General features: G+C 43.7%; 1 protein-coding gene across 1 annotated transcript in view; it reads left to right on the forward strand.

Annotated features, from left to right (window-relative positions):
- The first annotated feature begins 807 nt into the window (after window positions 1–807).
- Window positions 808–17,693, forward strand: part of PROM1 (prominin 1) — an 85,931-nt gene continuing 69,045 nt past the window's right edge. The window contains exon 1 of the mRNA XM_027103297.1: window positions 808–1,101. Coding sequence (XP_026959098.1) covers window positions 879–1,101 — 223 coding nt within the window. The 5' untranslated portion in view covers window positions 808–878. The remainder of the gene's footprint in view (window positions 1,102–17,693) is intronic.

Genomic DNA, 17,693 nt, shown 5'->3' on the forward strand with positions numbered 1-17,693 from the left:
TTAAAGAGCTTGTTCCCTGCCCTTGAGGCCATGCTTGTCTAGTTTGGGCTGGGGGTGAGTGAAGATGGGATGACATGAGATCAGTGAGCACATTAACAAAATAAAAGGTGGAGTAAGACATGTCTCCAGAGATGGGGAGAATAACCCAAAATTGAAGGAAAATTAAGCATCTCATCTATTGCTGGGGACCTCTGCTTCTCTGACTGAAAGGGAAGGTTCAGTAGGGAGAGTGTCTTGGAGTTGGGAGAGTCCAAACTTGGGCTTTGAAAGCAAACTACTGGGTTTGGATTCTACCCCACCATGAATCAACCATGGCCTCGGGCAAGTTGCTGAAATTCGGAGTCAGTTTCCTCTTCTGTAAAATGGGATAATGCCTTAACCGAGGTTCTACCTGCAAAGCATGTAGAACGTGTCTGGCATGTGGTAAGTGCTTAATGAATGTCAGTTTCCAAGACCACACACTCGTTACACTAGCTGGTATTTCTGGGTCTGGCCCCTAGCATGGAACCTTCCAGCTTTCCTGCCCCTGTGCTCTGAAGCAGGCTCTGTGTTTGCTTCCTCCGCCGAGGATTAGGCTGAGGGCTTGCTCTAAAGCCTTGCAGCCTCTCCTCCAGGGGAGCTGCCGGTGCAGGCGGGCTGCAGGCATTAGTGACCCCGCCCCTTCTCTCCCTGCCAGGGATGGTGCTTTGATCGACTGACCGTCCCCCCACCCCCCCACAGCCGAGAAGGTTCTCTGCCACCCTTCACCGCATGCCAACCCAGCCAGAAAGCCAAGGATTCTGCAGACTCAGACCTCGCCACGCCTTCCCCAAGGCTTCCAGAACCTCTGAAGAGGGAGGTCCCCAGTTCTGCCTCATGTTTGGGGCATCTTGCTAGCTATGGCCCTTCTCCTCCGCTTCCTGCTGCTGCTGGGGCTTTATGGGGACACCATGTCAGAGGGGCCGCCGCCATCATCCGCATACATTCCTGATGGTTTGGAATTTGAATTTCCTCCAACGAGCTATGAGACCAGAGATTCTTATGAAGCTGGACCTACTGGCATCCTCTTTCAAATTGTGCACATCTTCCTCCACATGGTGCAGCCGAATGCCTTCCCTGAAGGTAAGTGCCAATGGCGGGACAAGGTACAGTATGTCTCCAAACATACTCACGGGCGCACACACACAATATTGTTTGTTAATGACAACACGATCAGTGCAGAATATATTCCATATATTAAAGTATGAGATTCAAAGTGATTGAATTGCACAGGAGCAGAAAGTATTTAGCCAGAAGTTAAGAAAAATAAGTTAAATAGGTTGTTAGGAATGTGATGATAAGAAAATGAAATCAAACTGTGTTGCCATGTTGTTTTTCCAATTCTTTATCCTTCTTCCCCTCCTTTTTTGTTTTGTTTTGTTTTGTTTTTTGGTTAGAGTATTGAATTGTTCTCAAGTTCATAGCAAAGGTAGAAGTTAGGGTAAAAATGCAAATTCTCTGTCATCAAACGAGAAGTTAATAATGACCTCTCATGGCCATTGAAAGTTACAAATTTAACTCTCCTCCACCCACCGCAAAATGCAGTTTTGACACTGCTTAGGGCAAGGCCAGGGCAGACCATACCTGTTACCTGGGTAACTTGTTTGCTTCAGGTCTAAGAGTTTGAGTGTGAAGCCAGGAGGGAACATTCATGGCATCGTGCTGTAGTTTTGTGTGCGTACTCTCTGGCCTCACCACTGCGGCTCATCTGTACTCGGAAGTCTTCGGGGTATGTGTTTTTAGGAGTGGGATTATGAAAATTCAAATGGTCTGTGGGAATTGTCTGCTATTAAGGTTTGGCAGTCTAAATTTTTATTGATGTAATGTTAGATCTAGCTTAAGCTTGTTCTTTAAACTACAAAGATTTGAATATTATCATTGACTACTAAACATTATAAAATTTGTAGTAATCTTTATCATCTTCCTTAGCTGGCCAGCCATCGTTCATAAGCAGATTATTTGTGTGTGTGTGTGTGAGAGAGAGAGAGAGACACACACAGAGAGAGAGAGACACGGAGAGAGAGAGAGAGAGAGAGAGAGAGAGAGAGAGAGAGAGAGAGAGAGAGAAAATGTATTTAGTGAACTTCAGCACCTGTTTATATTACAGGCAGTTTACAGATTTTCTTAACATATATTTACATAGAATTTTTTACATTTATTTGTCTCAGATTAAGCAATTGAAACAGTCTGAAGTGTAGTTTTCAATTTTTTGTTAGTTTAAATTTCGATTCAATGAAGTAAATCACCTCGCCCTACTGTCACAGAAGAGAGTCCTGAACAAGTACTGCTTACTGTTTATGTCGCTGCCTAAAAGACTAAATTTGGAAATCCAAAGGACAGAAGTAGAAAACAAACTGAGTTTATTTATTCATGTTGAATACAAATTCACTATTCTCAATATCTTTTTGTTTACTTTTGGACTTGATGTAAATATAATTGAATAAATAAACACCTACTAGTGTTTTTAGTCTTGGTTTCTTTGTTTTTTTATGTAAAAAGCATAGAATTCAGTTGTTTAATACGAATTTACAGTGACTTCTTTAAAAAGATTGTGAGGTCTCCTGTGTCATTCTAAGGCAGATCATGTAATTAATCCTGTAATCTCTTTCCATATGTCGTTTTATTTTTCTCCCTCTAGATTTCATATGAAGGCTTCCTCACACTTGTTTCACAAGGGAAAACAGTATCTTTAAAGGGCTTCATTCAAATGATCAGGTTAAAAGACATCCTGCTTCCGATGCATTCTAGGGTTTTCACCTCCAACGTCATGATTAGTCTAGAATTTAAATCCTAATGTAATCTGAGGGTGTTAGCCTTGCTTGTCCCTTGACCTTCGTCAATACTTACTACTTCGGAGAAAGAAATTTCCAGAAACAGACCAGCACTACCCCTTTCAGAAAAAATTGTCAAGTTGCTAAGAGAATATAATACTGAATTTAGCAGGTGACGTCTTGGTGTGTTGGCTGTCTTCCACCATCCCATTATTCATATTCTTTCACCCAGTTACTAGGTTTCGTAATAGCCTCAAAGTGCTCAAGAGGTGCTTTGCAACATAAAGGACACTATGAGGCAATCATGTTTTTCGTGGGGTTTTTTTTTCCCCTTGGCACGTGACTTTTTTTCAAAATTGAAGTATAGTTGATTTACAATGTCCTGTTGGTTTCAGGTGTACATCACAGTGATTCAGTTATACATATATATATATATTCTTTTCCCATATAGGTTATTACAAAATATGGAGTATAGTTCCCTGTGCTATACAGTAGGTCCATGTTGGTTATCTATTTTATGCATAGTAATGTGCATCTGTTAATCCCATCCTCCTAATTTATCCCTCCCCTCCCCTTTCCCCTTAGGTAACCATAAGTTTGTTTTCTATGTCTTTGGGTCTATTTCTGTTTTGTAAGTAAGTTCATTTGTATCTTTGTTCTTTTTTCGAGCCCACATATAAGTGATATCATATGATATTTGTCATTCTCTGTCTGGCTTATGTCACTTAGTATAATCTCTAGGTCCATCCATGTTGCTGCAAGTGGCATTGTTTCATTCTTTTTAATGGCTGAGTAATATTCCATTGTATATATGTACCACATCTTCTTTATCCATTCATCTGTCGATGGACATTTAGGTTGCTTCCAGGTCTTGGCTTTTGTAAGTAGTGCTGCTGTGAACTTTGGGGCCACTGCATTTCATGAGCACCAAAACAGAGGCAGATGTCTTAATAATTGAAGATGCAAGAGAGAGAGAGAGAGAGAGAAAGAGATAGATTTATATGTATTAGCTTAACTAAATACATCAACCAAAGCAGGTGACTTCAGGATGAGTCCTCTGTGGAGTAACATCTTCACAGAAGATAATATCCCACAGGTCTGTTCTTTCATGTGAGAGAGAAGTTTTGAGTGCACAGTCCCAGTGCAGGAGCAAAAGAAGAAGGGACGGCCCTGGAGCCTCGGCTCTTTCTTTTCATGCTATCATTGGGGAGTTTTCCACATTTACATCCTGTTTCCAACCAAAATGGAATACCCAGTTTTGCATTTGGAACTCTCTAAAGAGAAGCCCATCCTGGTAAATACAAGATGGAAAGGTTTTGTTTAGCTGGGGCTTGAGACAAAGGCCTATTCCTGGATAGAAGAAAAGATTAGCTTAGATTAGACCAGGCAGACAGGTAACTCTACAGCTCGGCAGAGTGTGCTCTAGTACCTGGTGGGTACTTCATAAATCCTGCCCTGATCTGAAGCTGCAAGGGAGATGTGGTGTCCTGGGCTTGGCTCACTAAGAAGACAGTGATGGCTTACATTAGGGGGGAATCGTCTGTCCATTCATTAACCTAGAAAGGATGTTGAGGGCGGGATGTGTGTGTGTATGTGGCGGGGGTGGGGGGGCCATGGGGAGAGCTGGGGAAAGAGCATTCCAGGCAGAGGAAACGGCATGTCCATGGAGTGGAGGAGACCGTGGTTCATGGTGGACCTGTGAAGTGTGTATTCATGGAGTAAGTCTGCCAGGGTTGGGGAGCCAGAGCTGGAGGACCCTGACTGGCAGGCCAGAGAGTTCTGTAGCGGGAAGGAAGCTAAGGCAGCATGAGCACAAGTTTCATTCACTTGACAAGCATTATTGAAAGCACTGCCTTCTGTGGTGCACCTTGCTGGGTGCTATGAGCCAGTGTGGTAGTGGACTTGGGTTTTGGGAAAAGAATCTGACAGCAGCTGATAGGATAGGTCACAGGGAGGATGAGGTTCCTGCAGTGGTCCAGAGGGTGGTAATAATGAACTCATGTGGGTTGAGGCAAAAGTAATGGGGGAAACAGAGGCAGAGTCCATTCTGTGTCCAAAAGACTTGGTTTAAGTCCTAGCTCTTGCCTATTACCTGCAAGGCGATCTAGGCCAACTTAATTTGCAGAGCCTCTGCTCTCATAGATGTAATGTGACTCTAATCATAACCCACTCTATAGCTTTTATCTGTGAGGTTTAAATAAAATGATGCATGTAAAGCCGATGTTTAAAACCATGCCTGAAAGGCACAGAGAAAAATCCTCAATAAACATGGCTGCTCTTAGTATTATTACTCGAGAGGAAGAATTGACCAAATTTGACGCCAAAATTGGTGTCTCGAGGGATATAGGAAAGAAAAGGTGTCTCCAGGAGGGATCTTTACAATGTCCTTGCTGCTGCTTCCTCAGCAACACTACATGGAGTTGCCTTGTAAGAAGCGATTGTGTTGCTTTTGAAGGTAAGTGGGTTGTGTCTCCCCAGCAAGCCCCACAGCAGCAGAACTGGCTCTAGAAGCCAGGATTTGGATGTAGCGCTAGCTTACCAAGTAGTCTTTACTCCCACAAATATATCTGCATCTCGTGGGTTCTTGTTTTTTCTGTTCTCTCCTCCTCTCCCCAGCATCTGCTGTAAGGCACACTGTGCAAAGTGTTAGCTCATTTGAACCTCCCAGCAACTTTGAGAGGTAGATGATGGAGGTAGATGGTGGTCTTATTTCTATTTATTACATCCCCCTTTACAGATTGGAAAACTAAGTCAGGACAAGATTACATGTTCAAAGCACACAGCTAGCCACTGGCAGATTGAGAACACCCGTCTCCAGGACTATTTTTCCTGTATTCTACAGCTTACTTTGTGGGTAATTGATTTCCTTTTTATTTTATCATACTGCTTTTAAAATGATTGTGAGTTACCATGAAAAATAGTAATTTTTGCACATTGAAAGCGTACATTGCAGAAGATTATCTGGTGTGAATGGTGAGCAGTGCCTTTTCCAATTTGGGGTGTCTATGATGAATTTGGCATAAATCATGACCCAGGTCTGAGCCTTTTTAATGGAACAAGTGAAAAAAAGGTCTCCTCAGCTTTTATTTTTTTATAAATTTATTTATTTTATTTATTTTTGGCTGTGTTGGGTCTTTGTTGCTGTGTGCGGGCTTTCTCTAGTTGCGGCGAGTGGGGGCTACTCTTCGTTGCGGTGCGCGGGCTTCTCACTGCAGTGGCTTCTCTTGTTACGGAGCACGGGCTCTAGGCACGCAGGCTTCAGCAGTTGTGGCACGTGGGCTCTAGGCACGCAGGCTTCAGTGGCTGTGGCACGCAGGCTCAGTAGTTGTAGCTTGCGGGCTCTAGAGTGCAGGCTCAGTGGTTGTGGCGCACGGGCTTAGTTGCTCCGCGACATGTGGGATATTCCCGGACCAGGGCTCGAACCCGTGTCCACTGCATTGGCAGGTGGATTCTTAACCACTGTGCCACCAGGGAAGCCCTGCTTTTATTGCTATAGAAAATTTCTAAAACCATTTTCCACTCTGTTTTGGCATATTTTTAAATTAGATTTTAGGATGGTTGACCTATTTGTAACAACATTTTCTGCTAATTTGATTTGATCCCGGGAGTTGGTGGGTCTGGGGGCGGAGCTGGGGAAGTGGTAGAATTGGGGAAGAGGGAAGAGTTAAGCTTGGTTTCCTCAGACTTTGAGATGCCACCAGGATGTGATATTAACTGAGAGTCCTTCTGTTGCAGGTAACAGAAACCTATCAGCAAAGGCAATCAGAAAAGGGGTTTATCAACAGCAAGGTCCTACGGTATAGCACAGGGAACTATATTCAGTATCTTGTAATGAACCATAATAGAAAAGAATCTGAAAAAGAATATATGTATATATTCTTTTATATATATGTGTGTGTGTGTGTGTGTGTGTGTCTGTGTGTATGTATGTATAACTGAATCACTTTGCTGTACACCAGAAACTAACACAACATTGTAAATCAACAATACTTCAATAAAAAAAACTTTTAAAAAAAGGGGTTTATCATGAGGACTCCGGGTTACTTCATGATGCTCAAGGGGGTTGGGGAGGGGATCAAGCCAGCAGGGACTCGACCTGGCTCCCATCTTGGCCCCTCTCTGCCCCGTGGCCTCTTCATTCCTCCTCCTTCCCATCCCCCTTTCTGGGTTCTCCCATCCTGTAATCCTCCTGGTAGAGAGCTAGGCTGCCAATGTCATAGGTTTCAGGCCAGCTTCCTGGAGAGCGAGTGGCTGGGCATTCTCTCTCTTTTCGTCCCAAGTCTCAGTTCTAGTCCTGCCCGGGGCCAGTCGCCAACCACGGGCCCTTCAGGTAACCGTGGCTACAGTCACACCTCGTGCCTGGGCCGGGTGCTGTGAGCCTGGCACTGTGAGGCACTGCTGGCCCTGTGGCATCACAGGCAGGGAGGTGGTTTCCAGAAAAGGGGTTGTTGGACGGACAGCCCAATAGGTGTGTCTGTGCCAATGTCCACCTAGAATTAGGATGTTTTATTATATCCAGCACCTGTGTGTTCTTCCTTAATCAGACAGAGCCAGCACTTGTCTTCTTTACATCACGTGACTCAGGTTGGCAATGGGCCTGGACATAAATAAGGTCATGGAGGGAAAGGACTAACGTTAGTTGATCCTGTCTCCCCAGTGTCACTCACTGTGCTGGGCCGTCTACGGCTGTCATCTCTATGCATCTGAACAATTAGAACAGCAAACAGCTGGTGTGTGCCGGCGCTCAGGGATTTGAACAACTCAGCAACTCTGTGAGCTTGGGGCTATTAATCTTGTTTTACAGAAGAGGAAGCTGGGGTTCAGAGAGCTAACTGACTTGACCAGGGTCACAAAACTAGCCAGGGGCAGAGCCAGGGTTTGAGTTCGGGCAGGCTGGGTTGATGGTCCAGGCTCATAGTTGCCACTTGTATTTTGCTGATAAGGGAAGTGAGACTCAGGGAAGTTAAGGGAGGGTTCCAAGGTCACACACACTGATGGCTAAGGGATCAAGCCAAGGTTTGACCCAGAGCCCTGTGATGCCCACGCCTGGGCTTGTCTCCCCTTGTGCTCCCTGGAAGGGGGCGTGTCTGGAGACTGTAACAGGCACTCCTTTAATCCATCTGATGTGTCTTCTGCTTCATAGTACAGCTTCCAGTGCTAAACTGAAAAATGAGTCCTGTTGACTGTATTTTCATAAACTTGTCCACAAAGTACTGAAACGTGCCCCTGCCTTCCCATAAGTGAGCGGTAGAGGTAGGCTGTGCCCTTCTGGAAAATAAACGTGCGCCAGTGCCGTGAAAGACAAAAGAAGGAAAGCTTCCTGGTCTCCAGCGATGATGTCCTTTTTGAGGTCTTCAAATACATGCAGGAAATGAGAGATTAAGTATGAATGTAAATAAAGAGAGGCCACCCCAGCAGCTGCTGGATGAAGCCCATGTGGTATTAGACATTGCTGTCTACTGGGTGGAAGAGGAGTTCCAAAATGTACACTTGGAGAAGCAGCTGTCCAATGTGGTCTGGATGGGGCAATGCTGGGGCAGAAGCATACAGCAGGAGGGACATTACAGGAGGGGTGGCCTGAGGCAGGCTTGCCACGTGCCCTCTGCTTGGCTGGGGTCTAGATTCGGAAATGAGCCCAACACCTGAGTGGTAGTGATGAGCCTGCTCTCTGGAGCCTCTGCCTGGGTTTGATTCCTGGCTTCTATGTTGACGAGCTTTGTGACCTTGGGCAAGTGACTTAAACTCTCTGTTCCTGAGTTTTCCCTCTGTAAAATGAAGATAATAATAATAGTACTTTGGGGATCATCATAATATTTAAAAAATATTTATAAAGCAACGAGGACCTTGTCTGATAAACTAAGTGCTATATAAGTGTTTGTTAAGTAAAATATGAATGTATAAAACCCATATTCATTATAAGCTTTTAAATTCATCTTATGTCTTGATGATCACATGGACAGAAGAGCAAGTATTTATGTGACTCCCACCGCACTGGTTTCTTAGGGATGCTGTAACAAATCATCACAAACTGAGTGGCTGAAAACATCAGAAATTTATTCTGTCATAGTTCTGAGAACCAGAAAATCAAGATATTGGCACTCAGGGAGGCTGAAGGCTCTAGAGGAGAATCCTTCCTTGCTTCCTCCAGCTTCTGGTGTCTCCAGGTGTTCCTTGGCTTGTGGCTGCATCATTCCAATCTCTGCCCATCTTCACGTCTGCCTTCTGTGTCTCTGGCTCAGATCTCCCTTTGTTTTCTTTTATAAAGGCATCTGTCACTGGATTTAGAGCCCATCCTATATCCAGTATGATCTTATCTCGAGATCCTTAACTTAATTATATCTTCAAAGACCCTTTTTCCAAATAAGGTCACATTCATAGATTCCCGGGGTCAGGACTTGGACATATCTTTTGGGGGGCAACCATTCAGCCCATGACACCTATTACATACTTCTTTAGTTCTTCCAGAGAATAGCTCAAAGATATTAAGTGATATGTCCAAGGTCATATTTCTGAAAAATGATGGAACCAGATTCAGAGCTGACTTGTCTGATTCCAAGTTCTTGAATTTCCATCCTGTAAGTATGTAGTGAGCTAGACCTGTTGCTGTTTGGCAGAAATGGCGTCGACTGGGTTCCCCTGCTCTCAAAAGGCTGACCTTGAGCACAGAGACCTCCACCTCCACAGTCAGCTATGATGCAGGAGGGCTGGTCCATGCTGACTATCCGGCATGAATAGTGTGCTCATGGCTGTCGAGAGGAGGGATTAGTCACGATGGGGCAATTGCAGAAGACTTCCTGGAGGAAGGAACATTTGAACTGAACTTTACGGGTGTGGAAGAGTTCAGGAAGCAGAGGAGAGCATTCCAGGTGCACAAGCAGAGGCCTGAGTGATGCAAGTTGAGACAGGAGCTTGTAGGATGTGGCCTGGTGAGCAGTGAGGCCAGAGACCTGCATGTCCGGGAGGTTGTCAGGCCATGAACTTGGGGAGTAGCTTGTGGGCAGATGGCAGACAGGCTCTGGAATGTCAGACCAATGTGTGCATGGGGTTCAGCAGACAGTGGAAAGTGGGCATCACTCAGTAAACCTGTAACCCCAACCAAAGCTACAGGAAGGAGGCGGTGGAGGGGTGGGGAGTGGGGTATGCATTGTCTGCTGTTTCTGGAAATTCTCATGTACACTTGGGCACTAGTGACCTAGCTCAGTGTTACTCCAGGTGTGGCCTTTGGACCAAAAGCATCAGGCATCACATGGGAGTTTGTTACAAATGCAGATTCTTGGGCCCTACTTACTAAATCAGAATTTGCTATTTTTTAATTTAAAAGTATTTTAAAATATTGTATGCATACAGAAAAGTGCACCTAAACCTACAGCCTGATGGCTTTTCATAAACTGCACACATCTGTGCAACTAGGTCCCAGATCAAGAAAAAGAACAGGCCCCCAGAAGAGCCCTCTCTTGTTTCCTGGTTACTGTCCCCAACTCATCCCAAGGATAACCCTCTCCTGCTTGTTAATAGTGTAGATTTGTTACGCCTGGTAGAACACAGTAGTATGTTCTCTTTGGTTTCTGGCTTCTTTTACTCACCATTTTATTTGTGAGATTCATCATATTGTTGCATGTAGTTGTAAATATTCACTGTTGTTGTTGTGTACTGTTCTATCGCATGAATATACCATAATTTATGTATCCATCCTACTGGATTGGCGTTTGAGAGGTTTCCATTTGGGGCCTGTTTTAGTCAGCTTGGGCTGCTATAACAAAATACCATAGACTGGGTGGCTTAAACAGCATACATTTATTTCTCACAGTTCTGGAGGCTGGAAGTCCTAGATTAAGGTGCCAGCAGATTTGACGTCTGGTGACAGTCCTATTCCTGGTTTGCAGATCGCTGCCTCCTTGCTGTGTCCTCACCTGGTGGAGGGAGAGGGGGTTCTTGTCTCTTCCTCTTCTTACAAGGGCACTAATCCCTCCACAAGCCCACCCTCATGACTTCATCTAAACTCATAACGTCCCAAAGGCCCCACCTCCAAACACCATCATACTGGAGGTTAGGGATTCAATATATGAATTTGTGGGGACATAAACATTCAGTCCATAGCAGGGCCTTTATACATAGTGCTGCAATGAAGATTTTCGTACGTGTTTTTTGGTGATTATATATACACATTGCTGTTGGGTATATACCTAGGAGTGAATTGCTGGGCCGTAGGGTAAACATTTTTTCACCTTCAGTAATACTACCAAACAGTGCTCCAAAGTGAGTATACCAACCAAATCCTTAAACTTTTTTTTTTATTATTATGGAGAATTTCAAGTATGTGCAGAAGTAGAAGAGTCTGATGAGCCCTCACTTACCCACCACCCTGGATTCAACAACTCAACTCATGACCAATCTTGTTTATTTCTACCTCTACCCACTCCTTTTACTCACCCCCTTCATTTTGAAGCAAATCGCAGTTTTCCTATCATTTCCTCTGTAAATATTTCAGTGTATTTCCTTAAAAATAAAGACATCATTCTGTTACACTGTAGAAAGTTAACAATAGCTCTTCAATATAATAAAATATTCAGGAAAGATTCAGATTTCTCGGTTGTCTCATAAATGCAGTTTTTTTTGTTTGTTTTTTGTTTTTGCTGTACGCGGGCCTCTCACTCTCGTGGCCTCTCCTGGTTGTGGAGCACAGGCTCCGGACGCGCAGGCTCAGTGGCCATGGCTCACGGGCCCAGCCGCTCCGCGGCATGTGGGATCTTCCCGGACCGGGGCATGAACCCGTGTTCCCTGCACCGGCAGGCGGACTCTCAACCATTGCACCACCAGGGAAGCCCAGAGCTCTGGATTTTTAGTTTGATTTTTTTCTCCCCAGACTTTTACAGCTTTCTCACATGTACTTCATCCAATGGACTGGCCTTTTCTAAGTCTTTATAGAACATTAGACTTAGTTTTCAATGCTCATTCTTTTTATGTTCATATTTCCTCAGTTTGTGTAATATTTAATTACACATTTGTATAATATTTAATTACTTATTATAGATAAGGAGGCAGAAAGAAGCTTGGGAGCAAACCCAGTATTATGGGTTGAATTGTTTCCCCCTGAAATTCATATGTTGAAGTTCTAACACCCAGTACTGCAGAATGTGAACTTCTTTGGGGGTAGGCTTGTTGTAGATGCAATTAGTTAAGTTGAGGTTAGACTGGGGTAGAGTGGGCTCCTAATCCACTTGGACTAGTGTCCTTATAAAAGGGGAAATTTGGAGACAGATCTGGACACAGGGAGGATGCCACGTGAAGATTGGAGTCATGCTGCCACACGTGAAGAAAGTACCGAAGGCCAGGAGAGATCTAGGACACATCCTCTCCTAGAGTCTTCAGGGGAACACCTTTCACACCCCGATTTTGGACTTCCGGCCCCCAGAACTGTGAGACAATAAATTTCTGTTGTTTAAGCCATTTGGGGTAACAGCTCTAGCACACTAATCCACCCCGGAAGTGAACAGGTGAACTGGTGTTTGCAGAGGGCCAAGGGTACCCAACAGAGGTGGTGATGGTGACTTCACGGTGAGGGCTGGTATACAGCCATGTTGTCTGAGGAAAGGAATTGATGGCTGGGTCATCTGATCAGCTGCAAAGTGGGGTTTACCTCCCAGAGCCTCCACTGTACGTTTGAATAGTCACACCGTCCAAGCCTTTAATTCATGAAGATTCAACTCTATGTGCTGAAGAGTAAAAAAGAGAGAAATAACTTGAATAGTACAAATATTTCTTTCTACTGTTGTACAACTGCATTATGTAGTGTGAAGCCACCTCCTCTGTCAGAGCTTAAAAGTTGTCACTGCTTGCTTGAGACAAGAGATTTAAGGGACTTCCATGAATAATTCTTTTTTGCCTGCTTTCTGTTCACTGCATTTCCTGCTTGACCTGAGGACCTAACCCCCTGGAGATCAAACACCTCATTCTGTTGCTTTCTTCCTTCCACTTGCCTTTTGGCAAACTCCCTTTGTTTCTTTAAAAGTTTCTTCATGTGATACCTATTCTGGAGATCTGGTGGCTCTCATCGCATCATTTTGTCTGTGCTATCTGTGTCATTTATACACTTTTACTGTTGCGTGTTTAACACTGCCTTTTAATAGTTTGCTGTCTTAGATTGTACACTTATTGATGCCAGTAGTGCCTGGCACATTGGAGATCCTTCATAATCTCTTGCTTTTGTTTTGGTATTTTTGAACTTTTAAAACTATTGTACTTTCTCCCCTAACCACTACAAATTTCTTTCTCTATTTACTTAACAAAGGTTGAACATTTGCTATGTGTACTTTCTTGAAATACTAGTGTCACGATGATATCACCGAATTATCATACAGTAAAACCTGCAGGGCAGTGAGCCCTTCTGAAAGAGCACGTTGCTCTGCTTTTAATTTTTTTTTCTAGAATTTCCCTTACTGTCAGATTTTTGAATTTTTTTTTGTTTCTTTATTGTCAGCTGTTAATTTATCTCCGCTTTCTTCAAATCCTAATACTTCACTTTGTACACTTCAGCTTATGCAACTATCTCGGTGAGTTGCAGTGGGTGGCTTCACTTTTTCCTGTAGAATTCAAAGTGTAATAACTTTGCGACAGCTATTTATATTTCAGAAACTTAAACTTTATTACCAAGATTGCTGCTTTTTTTACTTGCATGGGAAAACTCAAGTTTATAATTCTTTAGCCAACAAGATTACCAAATTTAACAGTAATTAAATACCTATGAAAAGCTCAAGGGCGAGAAATAGCTGTGATGTGAGGAACATCTTGTGTGAGTCAGACTAAAGGTGACAAGGGCTTCTGGGGATACCTGAACAGAGAAGGAATAAGTATTGGATTAAATCTGAATCATCAAGGGACTTCCCTGGTGGTCCAGTGGGTAAGACTCCATGCTCCCAGTGCAGAGGCCCTGGTTCGATCCCTGGTCAGGGAACTAGATCCCACATGCAGGAACTGTGTCCGCATGCCACAACTAAGAAGTCCACATGACGCAACTAAAGGATCCCATGTGCTGTAGCTAAGACCCAGCACAGACTAAATAAATAAATAAGATAAATAAATATTTTAAAAAAAATCTGAATCAGCAAATGAGTCCAATTGTATACATTGGTTTCTTGCTCATTATTTATTAAAATAAAACTACATTTATTTTTAATATAAAAGCAATATACATACATACAAAGCAAATAACATTTTTTCTTGCTTTTTTTTTTTTTTTTAATTTATTTGTTTGGCGTTGGGTCTTCGTTGCTGCGCGCAGGCTTTCTCTTGTTGCGGCCACCAGGGGCTACTCTTCGTTGCGGTGAGCAGGCTTCTCATTGTGGTGGCTTCTCTTGTTGCAGAGCACGGGCTCTAGGCGTGCGGGCTTCAGTAGTTGTGACTCATGGGCTCTAGAGCGCAAGCTCAGTAGTTGTGGTGCAGGGGCTTAGCTGCTCGCAGCATGTGGGATCTTCCCGGATCAGGACTTGAACCCGTGTCCCCAACATTGGCAGGCAGATTCTTAACCACTGCACCACCAGGGAAGTCCCTCTCACTTTTTTTAAATTAAAAAGAATTTATTATTTTTAAAATTTATTTTATTTATTTACTGATTTATTTTTGACTGCGTTGGGTATTCTTTGCTGCATGAGGGCTTTCTCTAGTTGTGGTGTGCGGGTTTTCTCTCTCTAGTTGAGGCGCGTGGGCTCAGTAGTTGTGGTGCGCGGGCTTAGTTGCCCCGCGGCATGTGGGATCTTAGTTCCCAGACCAGGGATATTACCCGCGTCCCCTGCATTAGAAGGCAGATTCTTTACCACTGGACCACCGGGCAAGCCCCTTATTCTTATTTTTGAATAAATGCATTTATCCTGAAATGCGGGGTTCTCATTTTTAATTTCTGGTAGTTTATAATTTCAGTTTTGATTTCCCCCTTTACCTACTTTGGCTAAAACCAATTGAGGCATTGAGAAAATTTTACTTTTTTGAAAAGGCATGAATGACAAAGAGTCAGTATGAGTTGTTAAGAGTCTACTTATTTAAAACATTACCCATCTTCCCCTGTGTACTACTCTGCCATCCGCCTGGGCTTTGTCCCGAGCTATGTGGGCTGCACACCTGGAGTGATTCCTGGTGAGTCTTCCCATGCCTCTCCCCTCCTTGCTTTCTGTGACTGTGCAACGAAATATATCCCTTCAGCTACCATTAGGGTATTGTAGAGGTGGTTAATCACATCTCAGAGTTTCCTTTCGGTGAGAGCACGTGGAATAAAATATTCCTTCTAGTTGAAGTTTTTCCTGAGCAATTGGACTGAACGCTTCTGGGTGGCTCCTGGGACATTTTAGAACAGTGGCTCCCCCTTCAGGCACAGGTGTAGGACACAGGTGTGCCTCTTGCTTCCTATGTTCCTTTTCCACAAATGCCAAGTGCATGAGGAGTGCCTGCTTTGGGGGATGGAACCTCGAGTCAGATGGCCTCCACCTGCATGGAGCTAAGGAGTTTCACCTTGTGTCCCTGGGCTTCCTTTTCTTTTTTCTTCCTTCTTATTTATGTTATACATATCCCAGTAAGCCTAGGTAGAATAGGAATAAAAATTTAAAATCCTAAAAAATAAAACACTAATTGGAAAAGGCACACAGACCCCAATGTTCCTAGAAGCATTGTTTACAGTGGCCAAGATACGGCAGCAACCTGTGTCCATCAACAGATGAATGGATAAAGAAGATGTGGTGTATAAATATGTGTGTGTATGCATATATGTATATATATACACAATGGAATATTAGCCATAAAAAAGGAAACTTTGCCATTTGCTAAAACATGGGTGGACTTGGAGGGCATTATGCTAAGTGAAATAAGACAAACAGAGAAAGACAAATACTGTGTGATCTCACTTACATGTAGAATCTAAAAAAACAAAACAAAACAACAAACTAGTGAATATAACAGAACAGAAGCAAACTCACAGCTAAAGAGAACAAACTACATAGTGGTTACCAGTGGGGAGGGTGGGAGAGGGGCAATAGACGGGTAGAGGAGTGGGAGGTCCAAACTGTTGGGTGTAAGGGGCTACAAGGATGTATTGTACAACACGGGAAACAGAGCCAATATTCTGTAATAACTGTAAGTGGAAAGTAACCTTTAAAACTCTATAAAACATAAATAAAAAATTTAAAAAATTAAACAATAAAATCCTAAAAGCCAAGTTCTTCTTGAGTGGGATTAAAAAAAAAAAACCTTAATATTGAATCATTTAAAACTAGAAGAGAGAGGATGGAGAAGACTCCCAGGGCAGTAGCTTAGGTGAAAGAAGTCTCTTCATCCTTTCAAGTAGAGTGATGACTCGTTTATAGGAAGCAGCTTGAGAGAGGAGCTTCTGTTTCCTAATTCTGTGGGAGGAAACTTCAGAGTCAACAAGGGCAGCCAAAAGGTGGGGACATAATTGTTTTTTTGTGTTTGACATTTCTTTAGCATTTATTTCAGGAATCCATCAGTCCTGTGTTATTGTTTTAAAATATTTAATATTTTAATAATTTAATTGATATATCCTGGGAAGAGGAGGTTGTCTATGTTCGAAAATCCTATTGGAGGTTGGCTGACCCAGAAGCTCAGCCTAATGAGATTTGGGCAGCAGGCTTCTGGGAGGGCGTTTGATTGTGACGTGCTCACTGAATGCCACAAGGCTACTGCAGTGTAAAGTGACTGAATACTTGGGAAGCTTGCGAGGAACTGCATTTCTTTAAAGAGCCATTCCAAATATAACTTGTGCAACAGAAATAAAGCAGAGTAGAAATGAACATCTATTCTGAAATTAACAGCTGACTTCAGAAATGAGTGCTTCCCTGCAATAACAGGGACAGACAAGTCTCCCTAAAGAACCTATTTGCTTACAGGTAAATCCATGTGTTCTACTGTGAGCATGTGTATCAAATCTGTCCACTTCTCTCTGTCAGGACTGTCCTCCCCCTGGCGGAGGCTGTCTGTCACCTGGACCAATGCAGATGCCTCAACTTAGGGAAGAGAATGGGGAAGGGGGTACACAGTAGCCTCAAGGACTGTAATAGTTACACCAACTGCCTCTCCGCTCTTCCTGGAACACACCACACGATGTCCTGCTGCACACCCTTGGCATCTGACTGTTCTCTTTGCTTGGACCATTCTTCTGCATGGCTTATTCCTCATGTAACTTGGTCGTTGCTCAAATGTCATCTCCATCTCTGGCCACGCTCTCTAATTTAGGATCCCTCTCCCTAGTCCTTACGTTGTTTCATTTTTCTGTGTGACACGTTTATTGGTATTCTAGTAAACATTTGTTATCCTGTTTATCAGACTAAATATCTTAAGGGCCGGGACTCTATTCTGTTCACCTCTTCCATACCGTATCCCCAGAGCCTGGGACAGTGCCTAGAACGTACGTAGCAGGTGCTCATTAAATATTTGGTGTGTGCATAAATGGATAAGCTCTTGCACACCTCCCTACCCTGCCCCTGCTGGCCCCTTAGTTCCTAGAAACTCTCCATATGCTCCTTCCTGGCAGTGGCGTCTTTGCACGTGCCTTGCCTTTCAGCCGGATGTTCTGCATCCTCTTAGTGGGTGGCTAGTTCCTTCATATCTTCCAAATCTCTGCTTGTGTTTCCTCCTCCGATGGGGCCTTCCTGACAAACTACAGCAAGCCGCCTCCTTGCTTTTCCTTCCCCAGCTCAGCACCCCCCGATCATGCTCTCAGAACCGTCTCATCTTCACTCTGTGAGCACCCACAGTGCTGTGTCATCAACCTCCCCTTTCTCTCCTCTCCCGTCTTGATTCTCTTCTGGCAAAATCCCAAATCTGTTTGCACCGTTTTCTGGTTACTCCATCTTCTCATGACCATATCAGAGTAACTAACTGCTTCTAGAAAACGTTGCAACTCTG

This window comes from Aethalodelphis obliquidens, unplaced genomic scaffold (genome assembly GCF_003676395.1).
Source record: "Aethalodelphis obliquidens isolate GAN/ISIS:26980383/991018 unplaced genomic scaffold, ASM367639v1 scaffold6, whole genome shotgun sequence".
Taxonomy (NCBI): domain Eukaryota; kingdom Metazoa; phylum Chordata; class Mammalia; order Artiodactyla; family Delphinidae; genus Aethalodelphis; species Aethalodelphis obliquidens.